The 27,308-nt window shown below is 51.8% G+C and overlaps 1 protein-coding gene across 1 annotated transcript in view; it reads right to left on the bottom strand.

Moving 5' to 3' along the window:
• The window catches only part of NUP214 (nucleoporin 214), a 90,179-nt gene extending 63,160 nt beyond the window's left edge, over positions 1–27,019 (bottom strand). The window contains exons 1-16 of the mRNA XM_056108841.1: positions 26,877–27,019; positions 22,723–22,918; positions 21,483–21,634; positions 20,483–20,681; positions 19,446–19,516; positions 18,520–18,583; positions 18,006–18,109; positions 16,146–16,252; positions 15,475–15,541; positions 11,328–11,454; positions 9,480–9,641; positions 7,155–7,614; positions 4,526–4,662; positions 2,597–2,682; positions 947–1,033; positions 633–782 (exon numbers count right to left, since the gene is read on the bottom strand). Coding sequence (XP_055964816.1) covers positions 633–782; positions 947–1,033; positions 2,597–2,682; positions 4,526–4,662; positions 7,155–7,614; positions 9,480–9,641; positions 11,328–11,454; positions 15,475–15,541; positions 16,146–16,252; positions 18,006–18,109; positions 18,520–18,583; positions 19,446–19,516; positions 20,483–20,681; positions 21,483–21,634; positions 22,723–22,918; positions 26,877–26,921 — 2,214 coding nt within the window. The 5' untranslated portion in view covers positions 26,922–27,019. The remainder of the gene's footprint in view (positions 1–632; positions 783–946; positions 1,034–2,596; positions 2,683–4,525; positions 4,663–7,154; positions 7,615–9,479; positions 9,642–11,327; positions 11,455–15,474; positions 15,542–16,145; positions 16,253–18,005; positions 18,110–18,519; positions 18,584–19,445; positions 19,517–20,482; positions 20,682–21,482; positions 21,635–22,722; positions 22,919–26,876) is intronic.
• Positions 27,020–27,308: the final 289 nt, after the last annotated feature.

Raw genomic sequence — 27,308 nt, forward strand, 5'->3', positions numbered from 1 at the left:
GGTCAGACAAACAGGAAGGGAATAAGGGGTTCGCCTTGCATTGTGGCAAACACCATTTGAATTCCCAGCAGCACAGGTAGTCCCCAGAGCACCGTCAAGAGGATGAGCACCGAGCAAGGAGTAAGCCCTGAACACTCACTGGTGTGGTCCAAAAGCTAAACAAATAGCAGACGTAAAACGAGGGAAAAAACTGTGTATTTACTTGACAAAAACAAAAGGGCCAACACAGCGGTGGCTCTCCTTGAAGAGATAAACCTCTCCTCATACGGGTGCTAGAACTCTTCCCAGAAGTGTGACTCGGTCGAGACAAGGCTCAGCAGGGGAGACCAACGCCTTGCAGGCAGCCAACCCGGATTTGATCCCTGGCACCACCGAAGAGCCACCAGGAGTGATCCCTGAGCACTGAGCCAAGAGTAAGCTCTGGACACCAAATGTGAACCGAATCCCGCTCCCCACCCCCAAGGAAAAAAACCAACAGCAAGAGCACAATTCTGGGGCTGGAGACACCTCAGGGGCTGAGCGCAGGCCCTGCCCTGGGGTCCCCTCCGGCCATGAATGGTCCCAAGTACTGGCGGGAGCAGGTCCCAGTCCCCAGCCCCCAGCACACACCCACAGGAGGACTTAAGGCAGACCTCGGTAGTGTCCTTGATCTCCAGGAGGAAGGTGTCCAGGCCGTCGGACTCTGCCCGCAGCATCTTCATCTCCTCGGCAGTGCCCACCTGGAAATAAGCCTCGGAGGTCCGGGCTTTCAGTTCTTCCAGCTCCTTCTGGAAGTGCGCGATCTGTAGGAGCCAGAGAGAGGGCCTCAGACTGAGCAGCAGGGCAGGGCCATCCCAGCCCTCGGCGGACGCGCTGCAAAACCCGGGCAGGGCCCAGTGAGTGCCAAGGCCAGAATGAGGCCGTCTGGCAGAGCAGCTTCTGGGAAAGACTGCAGGAAGAAGCTCACCTCCTCCCCGATCCCAGCCAAGACGGGGTCCGAGTCTTTCCACGGATGCGCCTGCTTCTCGGTCGCGGAGAGCTGAAACGGCTTCATCTGAAAGGGAAGGCAAAGGGCTTGGGGATGCTCCCGCCACACATTCTGGCGCTGGCAGTGGCTGGCGCTGTGCCACCCACCCTGGCGAGGGGGCTGCGCCTCTGTCACTGGTTGGTATTCATTCTTCTGAAGCTGGCTGTCCTGGGAGCCTGCTGGGAGGAAGCGGCTAGAGGGGACCCCCCTCGCCTGCCCTTCCCTGCCACTGGGACAAAAGGCACAAGCAAGGTCGTTCCAGTCAGTGAAAAATGACAAGTAAGAGGGTAAAGTGGGGCACTCTGTGAGATGGGACGAGTCCCAAGGGACTTACTGTGGGTTGGGGTCAGAGTGCTAGTACAATGGTTAGGGCGCTGGCCTACCACATCCTTCACACTCCCAGTGCCTGAGCACTGCCAGGAGAGATCCCTGAGCACAGAGCCAGGACTAAGCCTGGGCATCACCAAGTATTGGCCCCAAAAGCCAAAACCAACAAAAAAGAGCAGGGCAGCATGTTTTAGGAAGAACAGCAAGTATAAAGGCCCTGGGGCTGGAAGGCTCTAGCAAGTTCTGGCAAATCAAGGCAAAGAGGTAAATGCAGGCATAGGGAGGCAGCTGGTTAGGGCAATGGGTTCGGCGAGAGTATCCCACGGAGGGACAGAGCGCCAGCACAGCGGGGAGGGCATTTACTTAACATGTGGCCCACCCAGGTTCAATCCCCAGCACCCTATACATTGCCCCCTAGTACTGCCAGATGGTTCCTGAGTGCAAAGCCACGGGCAATCCCTTAGCACTGCGGGGTGTGGGCTCTCCCAAACAAAGCAGTATTATACCAGAGAGCCTGGGTTTTATTCTAAGTGTGCTGCAAACCTAGTCCTGGAATTTTACTTTAAGGATCTAAACTACTAGGGCCAGAGTGATGGTACAGCATCACTTGCCTTGCAAGAGGCTGACCTGGGTTTCATCCCCTGTATCCGAGTCCCCCAAGCACCTCCAAGAATAATTCCTAAAGTGCAGAGCGAGGAGAAACCCCTGAGCACCGCCAGGTGCGGCTCCAAGGTGGAGTCCCATTTCAGAGGAGCTATGAATGAGGCACCAAGGCCAGGCCGCAAGCAGGCCAGAGTCTGCCTCCCCCTCACAAGTCGGGGACTCTGGGAACATGCAAAGGCCATGCGGGGGGCCTGCGATGCTCACAACTTTGACCTGGCAGGTTTCTGTCCGGGGACTCAGATAATGATAATTCACCGAGGGGAGTATGTTCTATCGTCAGTAGGAAATTAAACACGTACAACAAGCTGAGACGGTGTGGGGAAGCAGAGGAAAACAGGCACGACACAGAGAGGGAGAGCCTTTCCCGACAGAAAAGGAAGCAGGGGCGGCACAGCCAGGGAAGCCCAGGACCAGCAGGACCCAGGGCCACCGTCCGACTGGCCAGAGGAAGTGTCTCTTCTAAGCAAGCACCGGAAACCTGCAGCCCCGGCGCCTCAGCACGTGGCCGGAAGGAGCACTCGGAGGTGTGCCCGAGGCTCTTCGGCCTGGAGGCTTGGGACAGCAGTGACAATCACAGCGGTTTACATGCACTTAACATACCTGGGCCTTGGTCACCGTCGGGGCTATCTTGGGTGATTTCTGCGCCATGGAGGGCACTGGACTGAGACTGCCGTGGGTCGCTCGCCCTGTTAGAATCCAAAGTCGCAAGAAACACAGTGTCACTCCCCTGGTCCTTCCCCTCGTGAATGTCCGGTCCTCAAATCTGTTTTTGGCCCCACTGATGATCGACATTATTGCGAATCATCTCCACTGTTCTGTCGGCCCCTGCTCCAGATAACCTGAAAACATCCATCTTTCTTTTCTTTCTGGGTCTCACCCACCATTGCTCAGGGCTCCCTCCTGACTCTGAGCTCAGGGATCACTCCTGGTGGGACTGGGGGGAACACATACGGGATGCCGAGGACAGAAGCCGGAATCGGGCCTCATCCGTCAGACCACTTAATGCAGTCCCAAATGTATGTCCTTCAACATTAAGCCCTCGAATAAAGCAGGCCACACCGGGAGTCTCTGAAACTTGGTATGTGTACATGTGTGCAGGCCAAGGTGACTGGCCTCGTTCTTATTCCCCACAGCAGCTGATGTGAAGACAAAATGACATCAGGTACCACTGGTGGTACAAAAAGTTTGACCTGATTCTCACTGTGTGGAGGCTACCGGATTCCAAACTGAGAGACAGTCCGCAAACTGCCGAGCTTAGGCTCCTCACAAGTGCTACCCGTGTGAAAGCCCTGTCCAAGGCTGAGAAAGAACACTGGAAAACTAGAATGCAGAGGAGTGGTGCCTGGCTGGAGGGAGCAGCCGCCACACACAGCCGGACAACTGTGGAAACGAGAAGAGGCTCTACAGACCAGCTGCAGTTGCTCACGCACACACACGCGCGTACACACACACACACACACACACACACACACACACACACACACACACACACACACCCAACAGATAGGGCAGGAAGTGCTCCCTGCCTCCAATTTTCTATTAAGTTTTAGAAAAACAACTTCCGGGGATTGGAGCGACAGCACAGCGGACAGGGCGTTTGCCTTGCACGCAGCCGACCCAGGTTCAATTCCCAGCATCCCATATGGTCCCCCGAGCACTACCAGGAGTAATTCCTGAGTGCATGAGCCAGGAGTAACCCCTGAGCATCGCCAGGTGTGACGCCCCCCCCAAAAATAAAAAAAGAAAAACAACTTCCATGAGAAAGGAAGATAAAGCAAATGGAAGAGCACGCTGGCAGGTGCATCTGCGTAAAGGGCACAGATACATTACACAATCCTGGCGATCTTTCCTGAGGTCTGACGGGTTGCAGCACGTGTGTGCTCCTGCAGTTTCACAGTGCACTTCTGTTCTGCTTGGCTATACTAATGACTTCCCATTTGTGATCCTTACTGAATAAACCTGCTTAAATAGGGCAGAAGATCAAAGTACAAAAATGCTCTCCCAAGGCGCTCAGCGGAATAACCACCCAGACTCGTTCTTTTCCGTGCCTGCCAGGGCTGCACTGTAAATTTCCTTCAGTAGGGAAGGTGCAGTATGAGGACAAATGGCCCCAACAAGACCCTTTCTGTGCACGGGCAGCGCACTCGGCTACACAGAGCTGTTGGAGAAAGGGCCTCGGGCCTCGGCCAAGCCTCCTGATGCAAAGGGCAAAGATCACAGCACACTGGCATGGCACAGGAAGAAAGAAAACAGAATGCTGTTCCGCTTACCAACTCTAAAAAAACTGCATTTCAGAATGCAGAACTCAGGGCTGGAGAGATAGAAAAGGACAGTGGGGACGGCATCTGCCTTGCTCGCGGCTACCCCAGGTTCACTCCCAGGCACCCCATGTGGTCCCCTGGGCTCCACCAAGAGTGATCCCTGAGTGCAGAGCCAGCAGTAGCCCCCGAGAAATACTGGGTGTGGCCAAAAACAAACCCAGGGGAAAATGCAGGCCCGAGCTCTAAAGGAGTCTGCTGAAAACCCTACCTGGCCCTGAGGGAGACGCGGAGGGTTTCGATGACATGGCACTAGGCTGCAGAAAGACCGGTGGCGTGTGACTGAGCAAGCCGGGAGTGAGCTTGGAGGTGGACGAGAGCGGCAGTATGGGGGGTGCGCTCTGGGAGCTGTGAACGGAGCAGAGAAGGTTGCAGTGGTGAGTCCGGGGAGTTCGGCTGGAATGAATGCACCCGACAGCCTCCACTCTTCCCACTGCTCGCCAGTAGAGTGCTCAGATGGGAAACGACTGCTCAAACCCTTCTGTCTCCACGACAAAGAAACGATTCGCTATTTCTTATAAAAGGTCAAACCTGCAGGGAGGGCACTTGCCTGGCACACGATCCTCGGCACCCCAGACGGTGCCCTGAGCAACACCAGGAGTGATTCCTGAGGGCAGAGCCAGGAGTAGCCCCTGAGCACTGCTAGGTGTGGCCGTCAAAGCAAAATCGAACAAACAAAGGTAGAAGTTGCAAGGAAACAAAGATCAGTTTATTTTAAAATAAATGAGCTGGGGGCTGGAGCGATAATCCAGGGCAAGGTGCTTGCCTGGCATGTGGCTGACCCCTGTACCACACATCGTTCCGCAGGAACCACCAGGAGTGACCCGGAGCAGACTCAGAAGCAGGTTCTGAGCAACACTAGGTATGACCCAAACACCAAAAAAGAATAAAGGGGCAGGGCAGGGGCTGCAGCTCTGTGCTAAAACACAGGCTTCGTCAGAGCAAGGCCCTGAATCTGGGGACCAAAGGACACAGGTCCCGTAAAAAAGCCAAGCAAAGAAAGAAAAAGTCAAGAAAACATCAAGTAGCTTGCTGAAGAGACGATACACGCCCTGCACGTGACTGACTCCAGCTCAGTCCCCAGCACATTTGTTCAGGAACAGCCCCAGAGCACTGCTAGAGAGGGCCGAAAGTCAAAAGCCAAACCCAGAACACTTTCAAGGAGTTATAAAAAACAAAACGACTGTACCTCACAGTGATTCACTGATAAAAAATTAAAAAAAAAAAACCCACTACCATGATATAAAATATTCTATTCTATCCAGCTGATTTTTGTTTTTATTTTATTTTTAATTTAGTACATTTTTGGGTTGTTTTTTCTTTCCTTTTTTTTTTTTAAATTGAGCAACCATGAGATAGAGCATTACAAAATTGTTTATGATTGCAGTTCAATCGATTGTTTTTATTTCAAAGGGTGAGACTCAGGGGCCAGACTGATAGGGTAGGGCGTTTGCCTTGCATGTAGCTGACCTGGGTTCGGTCCTGGCATTCCATATGGTCCCTCTAGCACCATCAGGAGTGATCCCTGAGTGCAGAGTAAGCCCTGAGCTTACTACATGTTGCCCCAAAACAAACAATAACAACAACAACAAAGAAAAATAAAAGGAGTGGGAATCAAGTTTTCTCCCTGCAGGAGGAATTCATCTAGAATTGGTTTGGGTTTATTATCTCCAAAGTGAAAAAGAAGGGGAGAGCAGTCACCATTTTTGGGGTGCTCACAATCTAATGGGACAGAAAGTAATGCCCAAGGAACAAAAATCCGAGCAGCAACGACAGCGGGAGGGCCAATCCGGATCGGGTCTCTGGCACTGCACGTGTTCCCCCAAATACCATCAGGAGCGATCCCTAAACACAGCTGGGTACGCCAGCCCCCCACAAAAAGGAAAAATGAAAGAGTGAAATATCTGCCCTCTTAAACAACCAGCATGAAATGACCACCCCCAAATAAAGCACGACAGTCACTTGGTGGCTAGGATGAATCATGATGGAGCCCCCAGGGTTAGAGTGAAGCGGTGTCGTGCAGCCCTCGTTAACAATGACCGCAGCGGCGGCGGCCAAAGCCAGCAAAAAGAGCCGGTGAGGAGAATTGGGGGAGGCCGGCAGTGCTGCCGCACTGCTTCCGGAAAGCCCAGAGGACCCCTGCTCTCAAGAAACTCACATTCTAAGGGGAAAGAGAGTAGGTGACAAAGTGTTTTTTGGCTTGTTTTTAAAGGTGACTAGACAGGTCCCAATCTGGTGGCCGCTAGGGTCGTCTAAGGAACACACTCCCTCTGCTCAGAGCAGCAGTGGGCAGCCCCGGGCCAGGAGGACAATGCGGGGACCTGCAGCTGCGTAGGGCCACTCTAGCGGCGGTAGAGAAAGGAGTCTGGACAGAGCCAACGGGGGCACAGGGACAAAATGGGCAAGGAAGCCCTGTCAGAGGCAAGCGCCCGATAAGGGGCTGGCCCGGATCCCACCCCCACACTGTGTTGTAGGCAGCACTAGGGCACCGAGCAGGGCCAAGAGTAGCCCCCACGCACGGAATCAGGCCCCCTCCAAGAGTCCTTCCGAGGAAGACGTGTGCTCCGCACTGTTTCCTTCTTCAAAAGGTATGCCATCTACATTAATAACCCAAAAAAGGCAAAGCCAGTTGAGACAGAAACCACTAACAGCGGCTGAAACACTGAAATTCTATGAGGTCCTTCCTGATTCCATCTACTGATGCAAGATTTTTCCTGCTGTCCTCCCCATATTTAAGTACGACTTTGGAAATGCAAAATAAAAAAATTCTTTCTAGCAATTCCAAACACGGCGCTCGAGTCCTTGCCAGGAGCTGCCCTCCTCCCGTCGCTGGCCCTTACCTTTCGCTTGGGCCACTCTTGGCCATGGCCGCCGCGGGCAGGCTGGAGGGCTTCAGCCCCACGTTGGCAGGAGACAAGCTGGGGGCCGGTGTGCTCTGCAGGGTGGGCTTAAAGCCCACTGCGCCCAAGAAGGGGGGAGCTGCCGACGCCACGGGCGAAGCCGCAGGGGTGGGAGCCGGGGAGGCTTGGGGAGGAGGAGAAGCGAAAGGGAAGGCGGAGGCACTGGAACCCAGAGCTGCTTTGGGCGTGTTCAAGGCGCTGGAGTATGCCGGGGGCTCCCCAGCTGCCGATGCCGGCGGCTTCAAGGAGGAAGTGGCAAAGGAGAAGCCGAGAGAGGGCAGAGAGAAGGTGGAGGTGGGGGCAGCAGGCCCCGAGGGAGGCACTGAGATGGCAGCGGCGGTCAGCGGGGAATCCAGTTTCTGGGCAGCGGGCGAGGAGGTTGGGGTGGTGGGAGTACTTCCTGCAGTGGGAAAACGAGAAAAGGAAGAAATTAACCCTCTGACGGTGAGGCCAGAAACGGTTCACAGGGATGGCGCCCGAGCCTGTCCTGCGTGAGGCTCTGAGTCTGATCCCCAGCACTTAACGGCTACAGCCCAGCACCGCCAGACCAGGGTGCCCTGGACACTGCCTGGTGCTGCCCCCACCACAAACCTGGAACAGCCTGGCATGTATGTACAGAAAACAGGCACCAAGAAGCTGTGTGTGCGTGTGTGTGTGTGTGTGTGTGTGTGTGTGTGTGCGCGCACACACACAGAGAACAGGCACCAAGAAGCTGACAGTGTGTGTGCAAAGAACAGGTTCCAGGAGCTGACTGTGTATGTGAAGAGATCAGGCACCAGGGAGCTGATGGTGTGTGTGTGTGTATGTGCACGTGTGCAGAAAGATCAGGCACCAGGGAGTTGTGTTTGTGAAGAAAATAGGAGTGGAAAGCTGACTGTGTGTGAAGAGAACAGGTGCCAGGGAGCTGACTGTGAGTATGGAAAGAAGAGGAACGGGTAGTGACTGTATGTGTGAAGAGAGAACAGACACCAGGGAACGACTGTGTGTAGAGTACAGGCATCAGGAGGCTGATTGTGTGCACAGAGAACAGGCACCAGGAAGCTGTGCGCACAGGAAGCTGTGTGCGCAGAGAACAGGCATCAGGAAACTGTGTGCACAGAGAACAGGCACCAGGAAGTGACTGTGTGCACAGAGAACAGGCACCAGGAAACTGTGTGTGCAGAGAACAGGCATCAGGAAACTGATTGTATGCGCAGAGAACAGGCACCAGGAAGTGTTTGTGTGCGCAGAGAATAGGCATCAGGAAACTGTGTGCGCAGAGAATAGGCGCCAGGAAGTGTGCAAAGAACAGGCATCAGGGAGTGACTGTGTGCAGAGAACAGGCATCAGAAAGCCCGTTGTGGCTGCAGCTTGATGGCTCAGTAATTTTTCATACTTTCTCAGTTTTCTTTAATAAATATACTACATTTCAAAGGAGAGGGAACAACTATTTAAAACTAAACAAACTATAAAGAAGCAGTCTCTATCACTCAGAAATTATATTTTAGATTTAAATATCCAGTTAACTATTTTTCCTATGCATACTTTTTTGGAGGGTGTAGGTTTGGAGCTAGAAAACAAATGAAGAAATACTAATTACTGCTAATATTAAGAGTGGCTTCAGGTTGTTTTGATTTTTAGTCACACTCGGTGGTGCTCAAGACTTAGTCCTACCTCTGTGCTCAGGGATCACTCAGGGCTCTGGGGCCCTATGAAATATCAGAGCTCAGGGCTGGAATGAAAGTAAAACGAGGAGAGCATTTGCCTTGCATGCAGCCAACCAGGGTCTGATCCCCAGCATCCGATATGGTCCCCCAAGCACCACCAGGAGTAATTCCTGAGTGCAGAGCCAGGAGCAACGCCTGAGCACCACTGGGTGTGACAATCCACCCCCCCCCCGCCCACACACACACACAAAAAAAATCAGAGCTCCAACCAGGGCCAGACCCCATGCAAGGCAAGACCCTTAATGCCTGTAGTACGTCTCCAAACTCTAGGCATGCATTTCCTCCCCTAAATAGACACAACTCAGAATGTATAAAACTTTTCATCAATAAATATCCTGTTCTGGTAACTGGGCAGAATGCTACAGTATGACTGTACAACTGTGTGCCAACCCTTCCCTAACGCAGGCTCACACATGGCACTATCTGGAGCAGGTAGGTCCACACGTGCCAGGAAGAGACAAAGCAGGGGAGCCAGAGAGAAAGAGAGCCACCGTACACCCTCACACTTCTCAGGATGGGACGCGGAGAGCCCGCACTGCTGACCAGGGACAGTACATACCTGATGACTTGGGCTGTCGCTCTCCCTCGAGGGAGAGCCTCTCCGGGGTCCTGATGAGGGACCTGACCCCAGGATTTTGATTGATCATGTAAAACGGACAGAGCACACCGTCTGTAGAAAGCAGCAAGAGAACTGGAGCAGGAGGGAGGGTCTTCTCATCATCTGGGAACAGAAGTGAAAGTGACGGTCAAGAGGCTCATCCCACTTCCCCCACCTGCCAGGTCCCGCCAGAGAGCTTGTCCTAACACAGCTCTGTCCACTGCGTGCCTGCCTCGAGCCCTTCATGCCCTGCAGGAAAGCCCTGACAGGTCTACAACGGCCCCGACCCCCAAAGGTGTCTTGATTTTTACAATGTCTCAGTACCAGGAGCAATTCAACATTCTCCGATCCAAGCCACAAGGCACTAAGTCTTTCAGGCTGACACACATGAAAAATCTGAAACCCTGAGAAACATGTAAAACACAGAAAAGTGACTCAGGCTACTTTATCTGCATCCATCGCTGAGATAGAAGCAGAAACTGTCAGGTAAGACGCTTTGGGGGGAGGGGGGGAGAAGCTGGAGCAATAACACAGGGCGTTTTGCATTGCACGTGGACGACCCAGGCTCAATTCCCAGCATCCCATATGGTCCCCTGAGTACCGCCAAGAGTAACTCCTGAGTGCAGAACCAGGACTAACCCCTGTGCACTGACGGGTTGACCCAAAAAAGCAAAAAAAAAAAAAAAAAAAAAAAAAAAAAGCTTTCTGGGAGCTGGCCTGCTTTCATCTTCAACAAAGACGTTAGAACTTCAACATAAATGAAACTAAATAAGACTAAATACTTTGCTGGGGCATTATTGTTGATTTTTGTGTTTTTATGATGGGAGAGGGGTCACACCTGGCAAAGATCAGGGGTCACACCTGATGGTGCCCTGGGGACCATATGGGATGCCAGGGATAGAAGTCAGGTTGGCAAGATACAAGGTAAGCACTTTACCCACTGTCCTATTCCTCTGGCCACAGAATAAATTCTTGGAGAACAAGAGACTCCCGTGGTGCCCATAGGGGTTGCCTCTCTTTGCAGAAGCCACTGAGAGCAGAGGCCATGCCGTTCAAGGCACTTTCCCATTTCTCAGGCTGGCAACAATGACAGACCTCAGAAAGGCACAGGGCACACAACACGCCACCACTGAGCCCAGCCCTTGCGTGTGGGCCGTCACACTAGGCGTGGGGTGGTTCCGTCTAGGGGCTGCTCCTGTGCAAGGTACTCGGAACCTGGAATGGGTAAAGACGCAAAGCTCTCTGGGAATAGGAGCAACAGCACAGTGGGGAAGGCGTTTGCCTTGCACGCAGCCAACCCAAGTTCAATCATCAGCACCCCATATGGTCCCCAAGCCCTCCGGGAGTTATCCCTGAGCGCACAGCCAGGAGTCAGCCCAGAGTATTACTAAGAGCAGCCAAAAGCAAACAAACAAAAGCCAGCCCTGAAATCTGCATGTGCTGTTTCAGCCCCGCAGGGCACTTGGGCTCATTGACTACGCGTGGCCACTGACATGAGTGCCATCTCTATCCCGTATGCCTCTCACTTCAAGCAGAAACTCAGCCTAACCTGGTGTGAAAATGCAGATTAGGGATTCAGTATGAGCCAGAGGCACAGAGAAGCGGCTCCTGGAGCTGGAGGGGCCCTTGAGGGAGGGCGCTAGCCTTGCATGGAACAGAAAAAGACCCGGGTTCAATCTCGGCATCCCCGACAGTCCCCCCTAACCCACCAAGAGTCAGCCCTGAGTGTGTGGCAGGGAGAAGGTTCTGAGAATAGCCGGTGGCCCAAAACAAACAGACACAAGAGAGCTCTGGACCCTAGCCACTTACTGATGGCCACTTCCACCTGGTTAGTGTAGTCCACAGCCACTCCCACAGGCAAGGAGTCATCACTTTTGTCAGTCACGGGTAGTTCGGCTCGACTAGAATCCTCTAATAGCCAAGACTCCCAATTAATCTGGGGAGAAAAAAGAAAGGAAAACAAAAGGAAATGCCGGTTAGAATTTTGCAGTGGTTCCTGTTAACACCACTCATAACAGGAGAAAAGGAAAATCCAATTCTGATTCCGTGCCGTGCGCCGACAGGGAGCAAAATTCGGAAAGATGGGTCTAAAAATCCTGGGTCCCCCAGCAGATGAGGGGTCAGCCTTCCAAATCCAGCTCTGCTCCTGGTGCTTCAAGTCTTGTGACCCGAAAGCGAAGAGAATAGACTGGTTTTCTGAGGGCCCACGTAGGCAGGGAAACCTGCTGAACCAAGCCGGTCACAACCTGCTCCAGAAATCTGAGATGGGGCCGAGAGCGCTGTGCTCGGTTATCCAGAGAGCAGATGGGACTTTCGTAACACGGGCCCATCTTCCCGCCCCTGGATCCCCTGAGAACAATAGATCTCCGCCCTTCAAACTTCCCTTTTGTTCAGTTTGCAAGACTGAGTTCTATTCCTTCCAAGAAGTGATTCTTACCTTTAAAAAAAAAAAAACCATGAACAGGGGCTGTAGCAATAATACAGCAGGTTGAGCCTCACACGCGGCCAACCTGGGTTCAATTCCCAGCATCCCATATAGTGCCCCGAGCACCGCGAGGAGTAATTCCTGAGTGCAGAGCCAGGAGAAACCCCTGAGCATCTCTGGGTGTGACCCAAAAAGAAAAAAAAAAAAAAGAAAAGGAAAAAAACCCACAAACACCTGGTATTTCAGTGTTGATCAAAACTGGGTGACATGAGGGAAGGGGGCGAGGGGGACGCAGTGTCCAGTGAGTAAGAGTGGATGTGGCAAGGCTTCCTGACCAGCTCTGGAGTGAGTAGACCACATTCATGTAAAGTAAAGGCCCTCCCGTTGATCGTCGATTTGCTCGAGCGGGCCCAGTAACGTCTCCATTGGAGACTTTGTTGTTACTGTGTCTGGCATATCGAATACTCTCAGTAGCTTGCCGGGCTCTCCAAGAGGGGCGGAGGAATCGAACTCGGGTCGGCCATGTTGGCCGCTTGTAAGGCGAACGCCCTACCTGCTGTGCTATCGCTCCAGCCCACATTCATGATGTCAACAAAATGTCTCAACTTTGAAACAACCTACAAACCACACTGAGACCTTGGCCATCCCTATTTGGAGGAACATAAAGAGCAGCGGTTCTGACTCTACCAAAGAGGGGCCAGAGGGGGGGGGGGGGTGGGCGGGGGGGGGGGGGGAGGGAAGCACTTGACTCCAAATAGGGGTCAGAGATCACATCAGCTTCGAGACCGGGCAGGCTGAAGGGGAGCAAGTCACAGTGGGGGATCGAGAGACACTCTGTCTGACAGGGCCATAAGAAATGAAGTACAAAAGTCACAACAGAGGACACTAAAACAGTGTTCTAACCCTGCTGACGGGGAGAGGGATAGAAAGGTTCGGGGAGAGGGATAGAAAGGTTCGACGTGAGCTAAATCCTCACTGGTCACACAGCCTTGAGGCATACACTTAAAAAAAAATCAATAACCAGCAATAAAGCAGATTTTTATCTAAGGAAAAGAAAATAATCATTGAAATTTTTTTGTTTTGGGTCTTACCCAGTGATACTCAGGGATTACTTCTAGTGGTGCTCAGGGGACTCTATGGGATGTCGGGGATTGAGTGCTCACTGGCCAAGTGCAATGCAAGAACCCTACCCGTTGTACTATCACTCAGTAGTACAACTTTGTTTTGGGGCCACACCTGGCTGTGCTCAGGACTGACTCCTGGCTCTGTGCTCAGAGGTCTCTCCCGGTGGAGATCCAGAGGCTATGTGGGAAGCCGGGGCTCAAACCTGGGTTGGGTGCATGCAAGGCAAACATCCCCCCTGCTGTGCAATCACTCTAGAGTTCTGCTTCTCAAACCTGTGAGTCACAACCCCTATGGTGTCACAAAAGCACAAGAGGGGAGCTGTGAACAATTCTGTGACAGGAAATGATTTCTGAATGCACAATGAGCAAAGGTAATTTCAAAAGCAACTGCATAACGAGTGGAGGGATTTATGGCAGCTTGGACAGTGCTGTGTTTCCCATGTGGACACGAACTGTGAGTGGACAATGTTTAAGCCTGGTGCTCTTGGGGCCCGAGAATAGTACGCAGGGAAAGCACTTCCTCGTCTTGCATGCAGAAGACCCAGGTTGGATCCCCAGCACTGCACAGGGTTTCCCAACCCCCACCAGGAATGATGTCTGAGCACAGGGTCAAGAGTAAACCTGAGCACAGCTTGGCTACGGCCCCAAAACCAGAAGGCTAGGGGCCGGAGTGATAGTACAGGGCAGGGTATTTGCCTTTTACGCAGCCGACCTGGGTTCGATCCCTGGAATCCCCTAGGTTCCCCCAAGCACCCCCAGAAGTGATTCCTGAGTGCAGAGTCAGAGGTAAGACCTGTGCACCACTGGTGTGACCCAAAAAGTTAAGAAGTCAAAGGGGGAAAAAAACAAACCAACCCAAAAGTCTAGACAAAAGAAGGCTGTTCTAGGAGACTGGACAGGGCGAACAGGATTTAGATACGCAAGCCTCTCTCTATTAGTTGACTACTTAACCGTATACACAAGTTATTTAAGACAAGCTCCTGGGGCTGGAGCGATAGCACAGTGGGTAGGGCATTTGCCTTGCGCGCAGCCAACATGGCCAACACAGGTTCAATTCCCAGCATCCCATATGGTCCCCCGAGCACCGCCAGGAGCAATTCCTGAGTGCATGAGCCAGGAGTAACCCCTGAGCGCCGCTGGGTGTATCCCAAAAAGCAAAAAAAAAAAAGACAGGCTCCAGCAGGCAGTGCCAGTATGGCCATAAACTACTCAAGTTATTTTAAGGAAAACCAAAAAGTATCTTCTCCGTGTGACTTCCTCCTGTATTTGTACTACAAGGGAATTAATTGTAAAGTTATTCCAAGACAGTAAGTTAGACTTCCGAGGCCTGCCTAGAGACCCTAAAGCCCAGAATAGCTCACCCTAAAGGCCGTAAGAGCCGCGTGCTTATGGCAGGCATCCTGCAGCCCCAGAGAATGAGGGGTCCGCGTCTAGTGTACACGGCGCAGGTTCATGCCAAGCCAGGAGCTTAAGGGGACGCTCCCCTGCTGTAGTCTCCCAGCAGCGCTGGCGCCAGACGCTCCGCAGGTCCAGCTCCTCACCCAGGCCTGGCCTTGGAAGAGTCCACATGCAAGAGGGGAAGTGGGTGCTCACATGCACATGGGCCTTTGCGGAGTCAAAGTATTTGTGATGTGTCACAAGTTGGTTTGATCTACAAGCTTCTTTCTGACTCAAAGACAGGACATTAAATAGAACATGGCAGGACAAGCTCTCCTACGCGCCAAGGCATTCTCCTGCCAGAGGGCGAGTCCACAAATGCTTCCACAAGCTCTGGATGAGACCTCACACAACAGAAGGGCTCCGTGGCCCGGCGGAGCTAAACCTGACACCACGTTCATCCAACACAAAGCACTGGCCTCTTAGAAGGGACTCCTTCCCACCTCTTTCCCCCTCCTGGTATCATGCATTTTAGTGGATATATAGACCTAAAAATGTCTGCTGCTCACTCTGGCACCTGAAAATGGGAAGGAAATTGAGTAAGCCCCCCCCTTTTTTTTCTCAAAATACCATTGGCTGTGTGACTTTGCTGGAGCGATAGCACAGCGGGTAGGGCGTTTGCCTTACAAGCGGCCAACATGGCCGACCCGAGTTCGATTCCTCCGCCCCTCTCGGAGAGCCCGGCAAGCTGCCGAGAGTATTGGATATGCCAGACACAGTAACAACAAAGTCTCCAATGGAGACGTTATTGGGCCCGCTCGAGCAAATTTGATATTGTATCCCATAAATAAAACCCTTCAAAGCAAAATAAACAAACAAACCAAAAAACAAACCAAGCACTGGTCTCGACTACCACAGAGCTGTCCACAGTCAGCAACCCATTAGTGGGACGTCGGCAAACCCGGGTCTTAACTGCACAGTTCTAAGTGCTCAGAAAGGCCATTGCGTGAAAGTGACGAGAAAAATTTACCTGATCACTCTGTCGAGCTAGGATACCAACTTCTGTTGACGCCGCAGAAGCTGCCAGCACTAAATCCCTTCAAGGAGTAAAACCAGACAGACCATTAAGTCCAAACAGCAGCAGTTTCCACCTGACCAGCGCTGGGTCACTGACATCTCCGGGGAGCTCACAAGATGTCACAGAGGAAAGATACAGGGATTTTAGATACAAAGCCTCGCCTTTGAATTCACAGGATCAAGTCCTGAAGACTCAGTCAATTGCCTATCTACTTCAGACAAGGAGAATTACAACGGGATCAAGCCAGAGTTCTGGTGCAGTAGCACTGTGCATGCAAATAAAATCACCCAGACGACAAGGCTTTGCGTCCGATAATCCGCCTGCAGTGCCTGCTCTCAGCAGCAGCACCCAGGGAGTCCCTTAAACAGTATCTCACAGGTCAGCAGGGGGCTCAGCAAATGGGCTTCTTAGTATCAGGGTGCACCTGGGTGAAATAATTTCAACACTGGGGAAATAAACGCAGCGGCAGGCGGGCATATCGGGCACAGGAGCTGCAAATACGCGCAGTGCATGTCAGGAGGCTCTTCTCCTCTCCGAGAAACGCTTTCCGAGCAGCACTCGGCACTCGTGCGCATAACTGAGGAAGGAATGAATAGTGCAGCGGGGGCCAGGTGGGCACTCACCACTCCTCCACGTAACTGAGGAAGTAATGGTGCTGTCTCTCCGTGCAGCTGCCATAGCACGGCTCCATGAAGTTCACGAATATCTCGGGGTGCTTCTCTTCTTTTTTCTGAAAGAACAGAGAAAACGTCTCCTGATTGATCTTTAAATCTAAAGATCTCAAAAGATAAAAGCAGTTCTATTTTGGGAGGAATGCACTCAGAAAACCTACATCCAAACATACAGATGGGAGAGGAAGGCGCATGGAGTAGTGTAGGGACATCACAACCGCTGCTCTGCCCGCAGCTGACCCCGACCTCTCCTGTCCCTTTCTGCGTGAGGGCAAACACAGACAACGCCATTCTTGGGATCTTCCCTTTCTCACATTTGAGATGAATGAATGTTCAAAGAAGGACTGTTTAAGACTGACACGTGGGGGCTGGAGCGATAGTACAGTGGGCAGGGTATTTGCCTTGCATGCGGCCGACCCCGGTCCGATCCCTGGCATCCCATACTGCCAGGAGTAATTCCTGAGTGCAGAGCCAGGAGTAACCCTTGAGTATGGCAGGGTGTGACCCAAAAAGTCAAAACATAATAATAATATACAAAATTTTTTAAAAATTAAAAAATTTTCAGTGGACTATGGACTGAACATGTTTGCCACTCAATGCCTCTTTTGCAGACCACAACACCCAAAAGGAGAGAGAGAACACAGGGGATTGCCCTGCCACAGAGCAGGGGGGGATGGGGGGATGGGGGTGGGGGGGACATTATCCATGGTGGTGGAAAATGGGCACTGGTGGAGGGATAGGTATCTGATCATTGTATAATTGAAACCTAAGCACAAAAATTGTAAATCTACAACTGTACCTCATGGTGTTTCACTAATAAAAAAAAAAAATTAAAAAATTTTCTCTGATCCTTTGAAATCCCTTGATTTAGAAACTCTTAATTACTTCTTTCAGGGCCACTGCATGCAGTAACACTACCAATCTTATTATTCCACTGTAATTCTACCCGGCTTGTTATCACTGTTCTCCTCCCAGTCACCCTCTCGGCGCTCTACTCCACTCCTTGCTCCCAGGGCCCCCTCAGAGACCTGCCCTAATCACAGTGTGCATCTAACCAGCCCCCAGCAACCCTCCTTCCCAGACTCCCAGTCTCTCCACCACCCTCAATGCCCCTGACCCCACATGTGCTGAGTGGCCAACTCAAAATGCAAACAGTGGTCACCGCTGAGCTCACAGGTTAGCGGGGGTTGGCATACTGTACGCCTTTGTACGTCCAGGGGAATAAACAGGCTAATCCTTCCCGTCCCTGCTGCGATAACCAGAAATCACACAAGCCTGTTTGCAGGGCTTTACACACACAGCCACAGGGAGTTGCACACTTCCACCTGCGTCACCTGTGCCCATCAGGGGTCAAACTCCAGCTCACATGCGGTGCTCGCCTGGGGCTGCACGCTGGCTGCAATGCACAGAGGTCGCACGCTTTGCCACAGCATCAGGACCTCACTCGGCACATTGGGAAGCCCCAGTGTCACCCTTGCAAGGAGGGCACTTTCGCAATCAAGCCACACCCAGGACTCTGAAAGAATTTTCTAAATCTAGTTTTTTGTTTTCCTAGAACTTCTTTATTGAGTTAACATCAATGAAGACTCGGTTCAGAGCTGAAACTAAACCAAATTTTCTAATAGTTCAGCTTGTGACAAGACAGTGAAACTGCTCCAAGTGAACACGGGCATCCTGGTCCCTGGGTGCAGAACACAGCAGTGAACCTGCAGACCTACGGAGCCAGCGGAGGAGGAAACGGAAGCTGGAACCCCAGCCTGAGACTTTCGTCTGTGTCACAGCACACAGCTCTCCCTTCACCGACGTACATACCGGGAGCAGCGCCATCACCACATCCGGAGCCGTCTCCAAGGTGCCGTCTGCAGCGGCGTAGACAATCGTGAACACGTAGGTGCCGATCCACAGCACATCCAGGACTGAAAGACAACACAGCCCGCCAAGCAGCCCAGCTGCAGCAGCTCTGCCATGCCACCAAACTGATACCCCCAGAGGAACATTCAAACTATCCTATACTCAAGCTTTAACAATGGTCCAGATCGCATAGACTAGATATAACCCACAGATACAGACTTGAAAAACCTGAATTTAACCCAAGGTAGTATTTTCTTCTGGTGGATTACCAGCAGGGCAAATCAAAGAATTCTAATAAAAGATGTGGGTTTGCCATGCGAGCAGAGGGTCACCGCTACACTGACTTCACTACAGCATTCACATAGGCTCCAACACTGCCCCAGCAGATATGAGACACATCCTGGGATTCAAAACTCTGGAATACCGTCTGGTGCCTAACTAAAGCTCAGTCCACTGCGAAAGACAGACATGTTACCTCGCACAGGATGATCGGCCTCATAAAACGGAGGACAAGGAATGACTTTTTTTTCCTGCAGAGTCTGAAAGAGATTTGAAAATAAAGAAAAAGAAAGTGTCAATGGAACAATCCAGAAAGCTGGGAAACAGTGCTCAATACTTCTACAGTACTCATTAACGGCACCCGAGACTTCCCAACCAATCAGAGCAGGCTGGTATTGCCTCTGATGTTGGTGTTCAGGAGACTGCGTGGTGTGTGCGACCCGGGATGGCGGCGTCCTGGCCTCCTGAGCCAGCGCCCTCACCCTGCAGGCTTGGTTTCACAGTTTGTGCTTTTGTGGGGACCACATTCTGCAATGCCTTGGGATATTGCGGTGCCAGGGATCCAGAGTCACGTGGGGTCAAACCCAGAGCCTCGCACTTGCCAGGCCTGTGGGTTCTACTTCCCAAGCCACATTCCTGGTCGCAAATTACAGCAAACAGAAATGTTCTGTTTGGAGGTCACAAGAGAAAGCTGGATTTGTCTATGTTCCAGAAAACTTTGAAGGCTACCACTAAAAAGAACATAGAACACAGGGCATGTCTCTGGGAGAAGGATGAGACTGAAGGGAAAAGTCCCACTCTTTGCTCTAAGTCACATGTGGACCAATCAACTTACTGCAATGAGCATGAATTACAACTTAATAGAGAAAACACTGGGGCTGAAGTATATAGTACAGCAGGTAGGGTGTTCAACCCGGGTTTGATCCCCAGCATCCCACGGGGTCCCCCAAGCACCATCGGAGTAATTCCTGAGTGCAGAGTCAGGAATGACCCCTGAGCATCGTCAGGTGTAACCCAAAGAGCAAAAAAAAGAGAAAACACCAAAAACTTATCAAACCACAGCAAATATTGCATAGTTTCAGTAAGAACAAAAAGACTTGACGTTTTTAGGGCAACACTCACAGGAAGGTACTGGACCACAGTTCCGTTCTGCTTCCCCACTGCCAGCTGCTTTCCTTTGGGGCTCCAACACACTGGGCAGAGAAGAGAGGAGAACCGATTCAAGAGGAAGGAAGGGGCAGAGCAGAGAGCCCTAAACCAGCACCGCAAGCAGCACCCTGATCCCACCTCAGTCCTCGGATGGCTACCTGCAGTACTAACCTCGCTCAGAAAAAAAAATAAATAAGTCATTATTAACTGAATTATTGACTTGATAGCTAAAATTACCTTTACAATGGGATAGTGCCCAGAAAGCTAAAGACTTCTGAAGTTTTTATTTTTATTTATTTTTTTGGCTTTTTTTGGGTCACACCCGGCAATGCTCAGGGGTTACTCCCGGCTTTGCACTCAGGAATCACTCCTGGCGGTGCTCGGGGGACCATATGGGATACTGGGAATCGAACCCAGGTGGGCCGCGTGCGAGGCAAATGCCCTACCCGCTGTGCTACTGCTCAAGTCCCAAGACTTCTGAAGTTTTTAGATAGGAGATTTACAAATTCAAAAATAAAAAAGTTCTCTGCTATTTCCAATGCTTTCTGGCTGAAAGGACAAATGACTTTCAGAGTAAGATTCTTCTAAGTCCAAAACATTTGTTCCCTAAAACAGTTATAAACCACCTACCCAAAATCTTTTTCTCCAAGGTCAGAGTGATAGAACAGCAGGTAGGGTGCTTGCCTTGCATATGGCCTACCAGGGCACTCCCCAAGCCCCACCAGGAATGATTCTTGAGCAAGAAGTGATTCCTGAGCACCACTGGGTGTGCCCTGCCTTTTTGGCACCCCAGAAGACTTTTCTCCAGAAAACCCAAGTGCATCTGAGGTCTATTATGCAGGCTGTCTAGCTCCAACGACACATGCTATGGAAGACATCAGAGCATTTTCCCCGCCCTTCTACCGAACAGCAGCAAATAATATTTAAAAATATCTATCCTTTATTTCCAAAACCACGGTTTGAATCAATCCCCACAACTGTATAATCGGCACCGAGTCCTTATTACTCACCGGAGGTCACCGCCACCGTGGAAGGGAGCGTCGCACACACTTTGACAACATCCGTGACCTGCAGCACAGCGATGCTGCCGTCAGCCAGACACACGGCCGCCATGGAGGGGACAGTGGGGTTCCACTTCATATCCAGCACCATGCCGCCCGCATCCTTCTGAAGCTTGTGATAGGCAAAAGGGCGTTTCTGCGGTTTTGTCTTTCAAAATAAAAGCCCAGAAGAAAAAACAAATAAGTCATAAGTACAGGCATCATCAGAGAAAACTACTGAACGCGCTTCCTCAAATCACAGTTCCCTTCTCTCTACAGCCACAAAGAAAGATTTTTGCTCTACACACCACCCTGTGTGTTACAATTTCAAAATGACTTTAAGACACGATGAACCTAGCACTTGGAGGGATTGCAAGCAGGGGAATACAAAGACTCGAGAAACTCGAGCAGACCCTAGATTAGAACAGTGCTGGGGCCTCAGGCAATTATTTAAACTCTTTGGGTCTGTTTCTGTGGCTATAAAAAAAGATGTAAAGCCATAGGTGCTGTGAACTAGGACAATGCATGCCTGACATTAGTGTACAGGGCAGAGCACAGGGTCAGTATAAAACTCAGTATTATGGAATACGACGGTTACTCAAAAAACGAGAATGAGAAGAGCAAATCAGGTCACTGAGCCAGAAGCAGGAACCCTCACCCACCATGACCTACTGACCCCATGGCCATGAGTTGCCACCTAAGTGACAACTGGCCGTGTCACAAGTAAGAGGGAAACGGTCACACCTTAGGGTTGATGGTGCAATGAAACAATTTCTAGTTATTACTGCGGGTCATTAATTAGGAAGTCCCATTTAGCTCAAAGATCTATGCGTCTGTAATTAAGTATAGTCTGCAGCCTATTATTTTACTCTAGAAAAAGGTTTCTAGGGTCAACAAGAACTCCTAGGTTATGATTCAACAGCAGACACGATGAGACTCCAGTTGACCCTACAGTTCGTCAGCGGCTTACCTCGTTTGAGAATGTGCGGACATCAAAGAAAGCAATAATGGAACCAAGTTCACTGGACATCATGCACACGGAGAGCGTGAGGCTGTCGCAGCTCAGAGCCAGGTGATGGATCGGGAACTTCATGGGAACGAGCAAGCTCTGCACTTGGTCAACTGCGAAAACAGAAAGGCACAGCTGAAAACGGGCGCTGTGTACGCCCGAACCACAACCCTTTCTCCCCCTCTACGTGGAGTAACTTCTGCCTGTCTAAAATCATACACATACACCTTCGTGCCTGGTTTCGCAAGAGATCTTCCCTTTCCTACAGACGTGTGGTGACGCAGTAGTATCAGAACAACTCAGCCTCACAGCCTAGAGAAACCAAGCACGGCCCGTCCCCTAGTGGAAAACAAGTACCAAGGGCTGGAGAATTAGCACAGGAAGCACCTGCCTTACACGTGGCAGCGGCCACGTTCCCTAAGCAGAGCAGGAGCAGCTTCTGAGCACCACCAAATGTGGCCCCCAAATCCAAATGTCCCCCACCCATTTTCCTACCCACTCCAAACAGTACGCATTCCCACCTGTTTGAGAGGTACTGACTGCCCATGAAGAAGCTATACAACAAAATCCTGGTCCTAGAGAGCTAAACCCAAGTTCAACTGTGGAAAAATAAATGTCTGATACAGCAATAAATTCTGCCTCTTCCCAAGCTCAGAGCTAAGACAGTTACTGGGAGGCAATACAACAGATCGAAAAGAACACTTCAGAAGCTTTTGGTATCCTACTGAAATTTCTTCTTGTGGGCCAACCTGAGGACAAATAGGAGTTTTGATTTGTTTATTTTGTTTTGGGGCCACATTTGATGTGCTCAGGGGACCAAAGAAGGCCAGGACTGAACCTAGGCCACTTAGGTTCAGAACATGAGGAGAACTTACTGGGTAATCATACCAACCAGGAGTTTTAAATCTCAATAGTGGAATTATTTCTTGAGAAAGAAATTACACAAGCACTTCACTATGCTCTATCTCATTCTCTGTCTCTCTCAGTGGCGGGGGTGGGTCTACTCCCGGTTCTGTACTCCTGGCAGTACTCAGGGATGCCAGGAATCAAACCTGGGTTGCCCAGGTGCAAAGGAAGCTCCCTCCCACTGTGTATCTCTCCAGTATCCATCTTTCTAGCATAGATCTACACAACATACATCTCTGAACTTGATCGACTATGATTACGTTAAAAAAAAAGAAAGAAAGAAAACACAACTTACTTATCTTATTGGGATCATCTCCAGGTTTATTCTGAATGAGAAGATTTTTGGTAGGAAAGATCTGCAGCCCACTGGCTCCGCCAGCGAAGACCATCCCGTACTTGTTGGACACTGCGAGCAGGCTCGAGCGCTCCCGCGGCAGATCCTCAGGGGAGTCGAAGATTCTCACCTTCTTCAGAGCTCGAAACTGAAAGTCCTGTCGTGAAGAATCCAAACGAGGAGATCAGCTCATGACTGTCATTAGATTTCGGTGCAATAACAAAACATTATCACCAAAGCCAAGGATGGCAGCTGTCTCGTTTTTTTATTCGGTTTTGGTTTTGGATCACTCCTAGTGATGCTCAGGGCTTACTCCTGGCTCTGTGCTAAGATCTCTGTTTCTCAAGATTCAACAGCAGAAAATAATAGCCTTTACCAAGGTTCCAGGTACCAAATGCGACGCAGGGGCCTGAACCTGGGTCAGCTGCACGCACAGAAGGCGCCTTCATCTCTGCACTATCTCTGGCCCACGGGGAGTTTTTCAGCTTGTGTGCATATTGTGATGCCTGTCACAGGACGTTGACATACTGGACGAAATAAACATCACTGACACTTTCCTCCGCTGGCTCAGCTCGCACTGACCTTTACCTCTTCTCAATTCCCAGGCTACTTATCGCCCAAACCACGACACAGGCTGTCCTTCACTCTTCAAAATCTTGTCCTGTGTGCTGTCTCCTGACCCTGAGCCATGGCTCATAAATCATGGAGGTGCTGGGGAGCTGCTGGCTCAGTGAATCAGGAGAACTCAGCATGCGCCAGGACCCAGGTACCAATCCCAGCACCATCAAAAGAGGCACTTTATTAGTATGGTTGTTAAGTCTTACTTCTAAAAATTAACTTATTTTTATTAAAGCACTGTCATTTATAAAATTATTCATGAATTTCAGGCATACAATGTTCCGACACCAAACAGTTCATCAGTATCCACTTCCCTGTATGTGGCTCATAAGGGCTCAGAATACTACTTGAGTGGCCCTGGTGGTCCCTAGCACCACGGGGCCTGAGCAGCTCACAGCTACAGTCCTAGTATTGAGCTGACTGGCACAGCTGACCAGTGTCTCCAGAAGTGGCTCTTGGCACCTGAGCATGACCTGAGAAGCCCCAAATAAAATAGTTAAGTGGCAGGGGTGAAGCCCTGGAAACGACAGCACACAGCCTAAACCATCACACACCCAAAAACTTGTAACTGGAGGGTACCATTTTCAGTGAAGTCAGAGGGAGAAGGACAAACTCCACACAGTCACTGACCTACACGTGACAGAGTGACAAAACAAGCAAACAAAAGGGGCAGAGAGAAGTAGGAGACAAGTTAGTGGTAACACAGTGGCACTGGCCAAGGGTCAGAACATTTCTATGACTAAGTGGTGAAGTAACTATGTACATCAAACCATTAAGAGTCAATATTACTGAAAAACACATGATCGAAATAATAAGCACATTGAAAAACAAAATGAGGGGGTCGGAGTGATAGTACAGCGGGTAGGACGTTTGCCTTGCACGTGGCTGACCTGGGTTCAATTCCCAACATCCCATATGGTCCCCCAAGCACTGCCAGGAGTGATTCCTGAGCGCAGAGCCAGGAGCAACCCCGAGTATAGCTGGGTGTGACCCCAAAAGCAAAATAAATCTTTAAAAAAAAATGAATTAGCTTTGGGGCTGGAGCGATGGCACAGCGGGTAGGGCGTTTGCCTTGCACGCGGCTGACCCGGGTTCGGTTCCCAGCATCCCATATGGCCCCCTGAGCAACGCCAGGGCTAATTCCTGAGTGCAGAGCCAAGAGTAACCCCTGTGCATCGCCAGGTGTGATCCAAAAAGAAAAAAAAAAAGAATTAGCTTAGATGGGGCAGATCACGGATGGAGGGATGCTGACAAGGGTGCTGGACTTGGAGTTGGAACAATGAGTCCCCGAAACTGTTCGTAAAAGCTTTGCAAGTGGGATCAGTGCTGGAACAATATGTATCTAAAACCCAACTCTCAACAACTCTGTAGATCACAGTACTTTAGTTAATAAAAATTTAAAATAAATGAAAGCTCTGTAGGGGCCGGTGAGATTGTACAGCAGGTAGGCACCTGCCCTGCATGCAGCCGAGCTGGGTTCGATCCCTCTACCCCATATGGTCCCAAGTACCAACAGAAGCTAGGAGCATACAGAACTGGACATGAGCCCTGAGGAGCGCCAGGCATGGCCCCAAAGCCAAAAATTAAATAAACATAAATATAAGCACTGTAAACCTCGGTACCTACACAAAAAAATTTAAAAGCAGGGGTAAGGATGTGGCTCAACATATGGCTTATGGGGCTGGAGAGATAGCACAGTGGGTATGGCGTTTGCCTTGCATGTGGCTGACCCGGGTTCGATTCCCAGCATCCCATATGGTCCCCTGATCACCGCCAGGAGTAACTCCTGAGTGCAGAGCCAGGAGGAACCCCTGTGCATCGCCAGGTGTGACCCAAAAAGGAAAAAAAAAAAGCTTATAAAGCTTCATTTCTTCTTGATCTGTGGGCTGTAAACTCATGTAAACTGAATGTGGAGATCACCAAAAAGTTCGGCAAGAGCAAAAGGTTTCTCAATGGTAAAACCAAACTTCAATTCAAATTCAAGTCACGAATCCGAAGTGCGTCTGGCAGTGCTCAACCCCACTTGCATTTCTCAGGAGAAGAAGGCCGGACATGAGAAAGAGCTCAGCTATACTCTACCTGCCCTATGTGAAGGTCACACTTGATCCCAGCTTTATAAATGAATCAACCAAAACTGTCTTGTAAGCATCAGCTTCCCCAGTAAGCTCCAGCTTCCCGTGCGGCACGCAAACCACAAACCGACTCACCTGCAGCAAACACTAAGATACCATTGCAGGTGAGGGTAGCGGTCTCAGTGTTCAAACCCTTAGCGTGCCTGGAAGCTAGGGCGGCTGAACTGAAGCACAAAACCCTCAACACCCCAACACAGGCACGCCGAGAGTCTTCCTGTCCAGGCTCTGCCACAGACCTGGTTTCCGCCACCCTCCACCACTTCCAGTCCTCGCTGCCTTGCTGACCTGGGGCCTTCCCCAGCTCCTATCCATGCTGACCCACCTGTCTGCGGCCACCAATGTCCGTGATTTCAGAGACAGCTGTCACTGCGGACCGCCTCTTGCTCTAAGAGCCCCAGAAACAGGCACCAACCACAGGTGAGGGCAGAACGCACCTGGCTTACTTTTTCAGCTGTGTAAGGTTATTTCGGGGGACACGGGTAAAGGGTTTGGGTCGCACCCAACAGTGCTCTGGGGGGGAATTATTGCTGGAGACCAAATGGAGGAGGGAAAGATCAGGCAAAGCACGTGCCTCAGTGCCTTGAATTAGTTCCCAGCTTCCTCTTCAACCCTCAACAAATCTTTAAATGGGGATTTTGGTGACAAGAATATGAATCCGCTGTGTGCCTCCAGTCCCACGGGGCTTTCAAGCCCCGGGCAGTCCTGCTCAAGTGTCTGTTCCCATGCCAAGGATCCCATAGACATGCACAGCATGTTCTCGGCCACGGAGGGTCCTGCCAGTCTTTCGGCCTCTGGGTTCTCCGGAGCGTGCACGAAAGAAAGCAGCTTTATTATCCAGGGCATGTGAAAAAGGAGGGCGAGGGGCAGCGAGTGAATCAGCCCCCAGGCTGGGCCAGGCGGCTCCTTCTCAGCTTTGACTCGCGACATGCACACGCTGCAGTTCCCGCGCGGCTGGAGGTGGAACCCAGACTCGCTCTCAGCAGGGACCCATCCCGGGTCCGACTCGCCCGGCTCCGAGTGTCTCCGAGACCCGCGACTGACTTTCTCGGCGTTTAACACCAGGGAGCCAGAAGCTGGAGAAGGCAGTCGGGTCGCCCAGCGGGGCGTCCCCGGGACACGCACCCCGTGCCCCGGGGGTCCGTCCACCGCCCGCACCGCCGGGAGTGCCCCAAGCCCAAGGGCGGGGGAAAGGCGGCGCTCCCGGCTCCCCACCCGCACGGGCAGCGCCCCCAGGGCTGGGACCCGGGAGCCCCCACGCGCGCCAGGGGGCGCGGCCCGCGCGGCCAGCCCGGAGCGCGGCAACTGCTCGAGCAGGAGGCGGGGCGGGCGACGCCACCGACGGAGGCGGGGCCCGCGGCGGCTCACCTTCATCTCCCGCTCGGGGATCATGGCGTCCATCTCGTCTCCCATCGCGCCGCCCGCGGGGGCTGGAAGCGGCCGCCGCTGCCGCCTCGCAACCGACCCCACACGCTGGAGGCCGTTCCGAGGCCAACTTCCTCCGCTCAGGCCCCGCGGCGCGCCGCGCGGGGCGCACTTCCGGCGCGCCGGAGTGACGTCACGCGCCCCCGCTCCGCGCGGAGCCCGAGGAGGCCACGGGGGACCTTCGGAAGTCGCGCGCTTTCCTGCCCGCGGCTTCCCATTGGTCGGGGGCAGGGGGCGTGGCTCGGAGGCGCGCGCGCCCGCGCCCCCGGCTCAGCCGGGCCCCGCCTCCGGCCCCGCGCGCGTCCGTTTCTTTCGCTGGGTTCCGAGCGTCTGAGACTGGACCTGGAGTCTGCAGGGACCGGCGATGCTGAGCGC

The sequence above is a fragment of the Sorex fumeus genome, unplaced genomic scaffold, assembly GCF_029834395.1.
Source record: "Sorex fumeus unplaced genomic scaffold, SorFum_2.1 ptg000233l, whole genome shotgun sequence".
NCBI classification, from domain to species: domain Eukaryota; kingdom Metazoa; phylum Chordata; class Mammalia; order Eulipotyphla; family Soricidae; genus Sorex; species Sorex fumeus.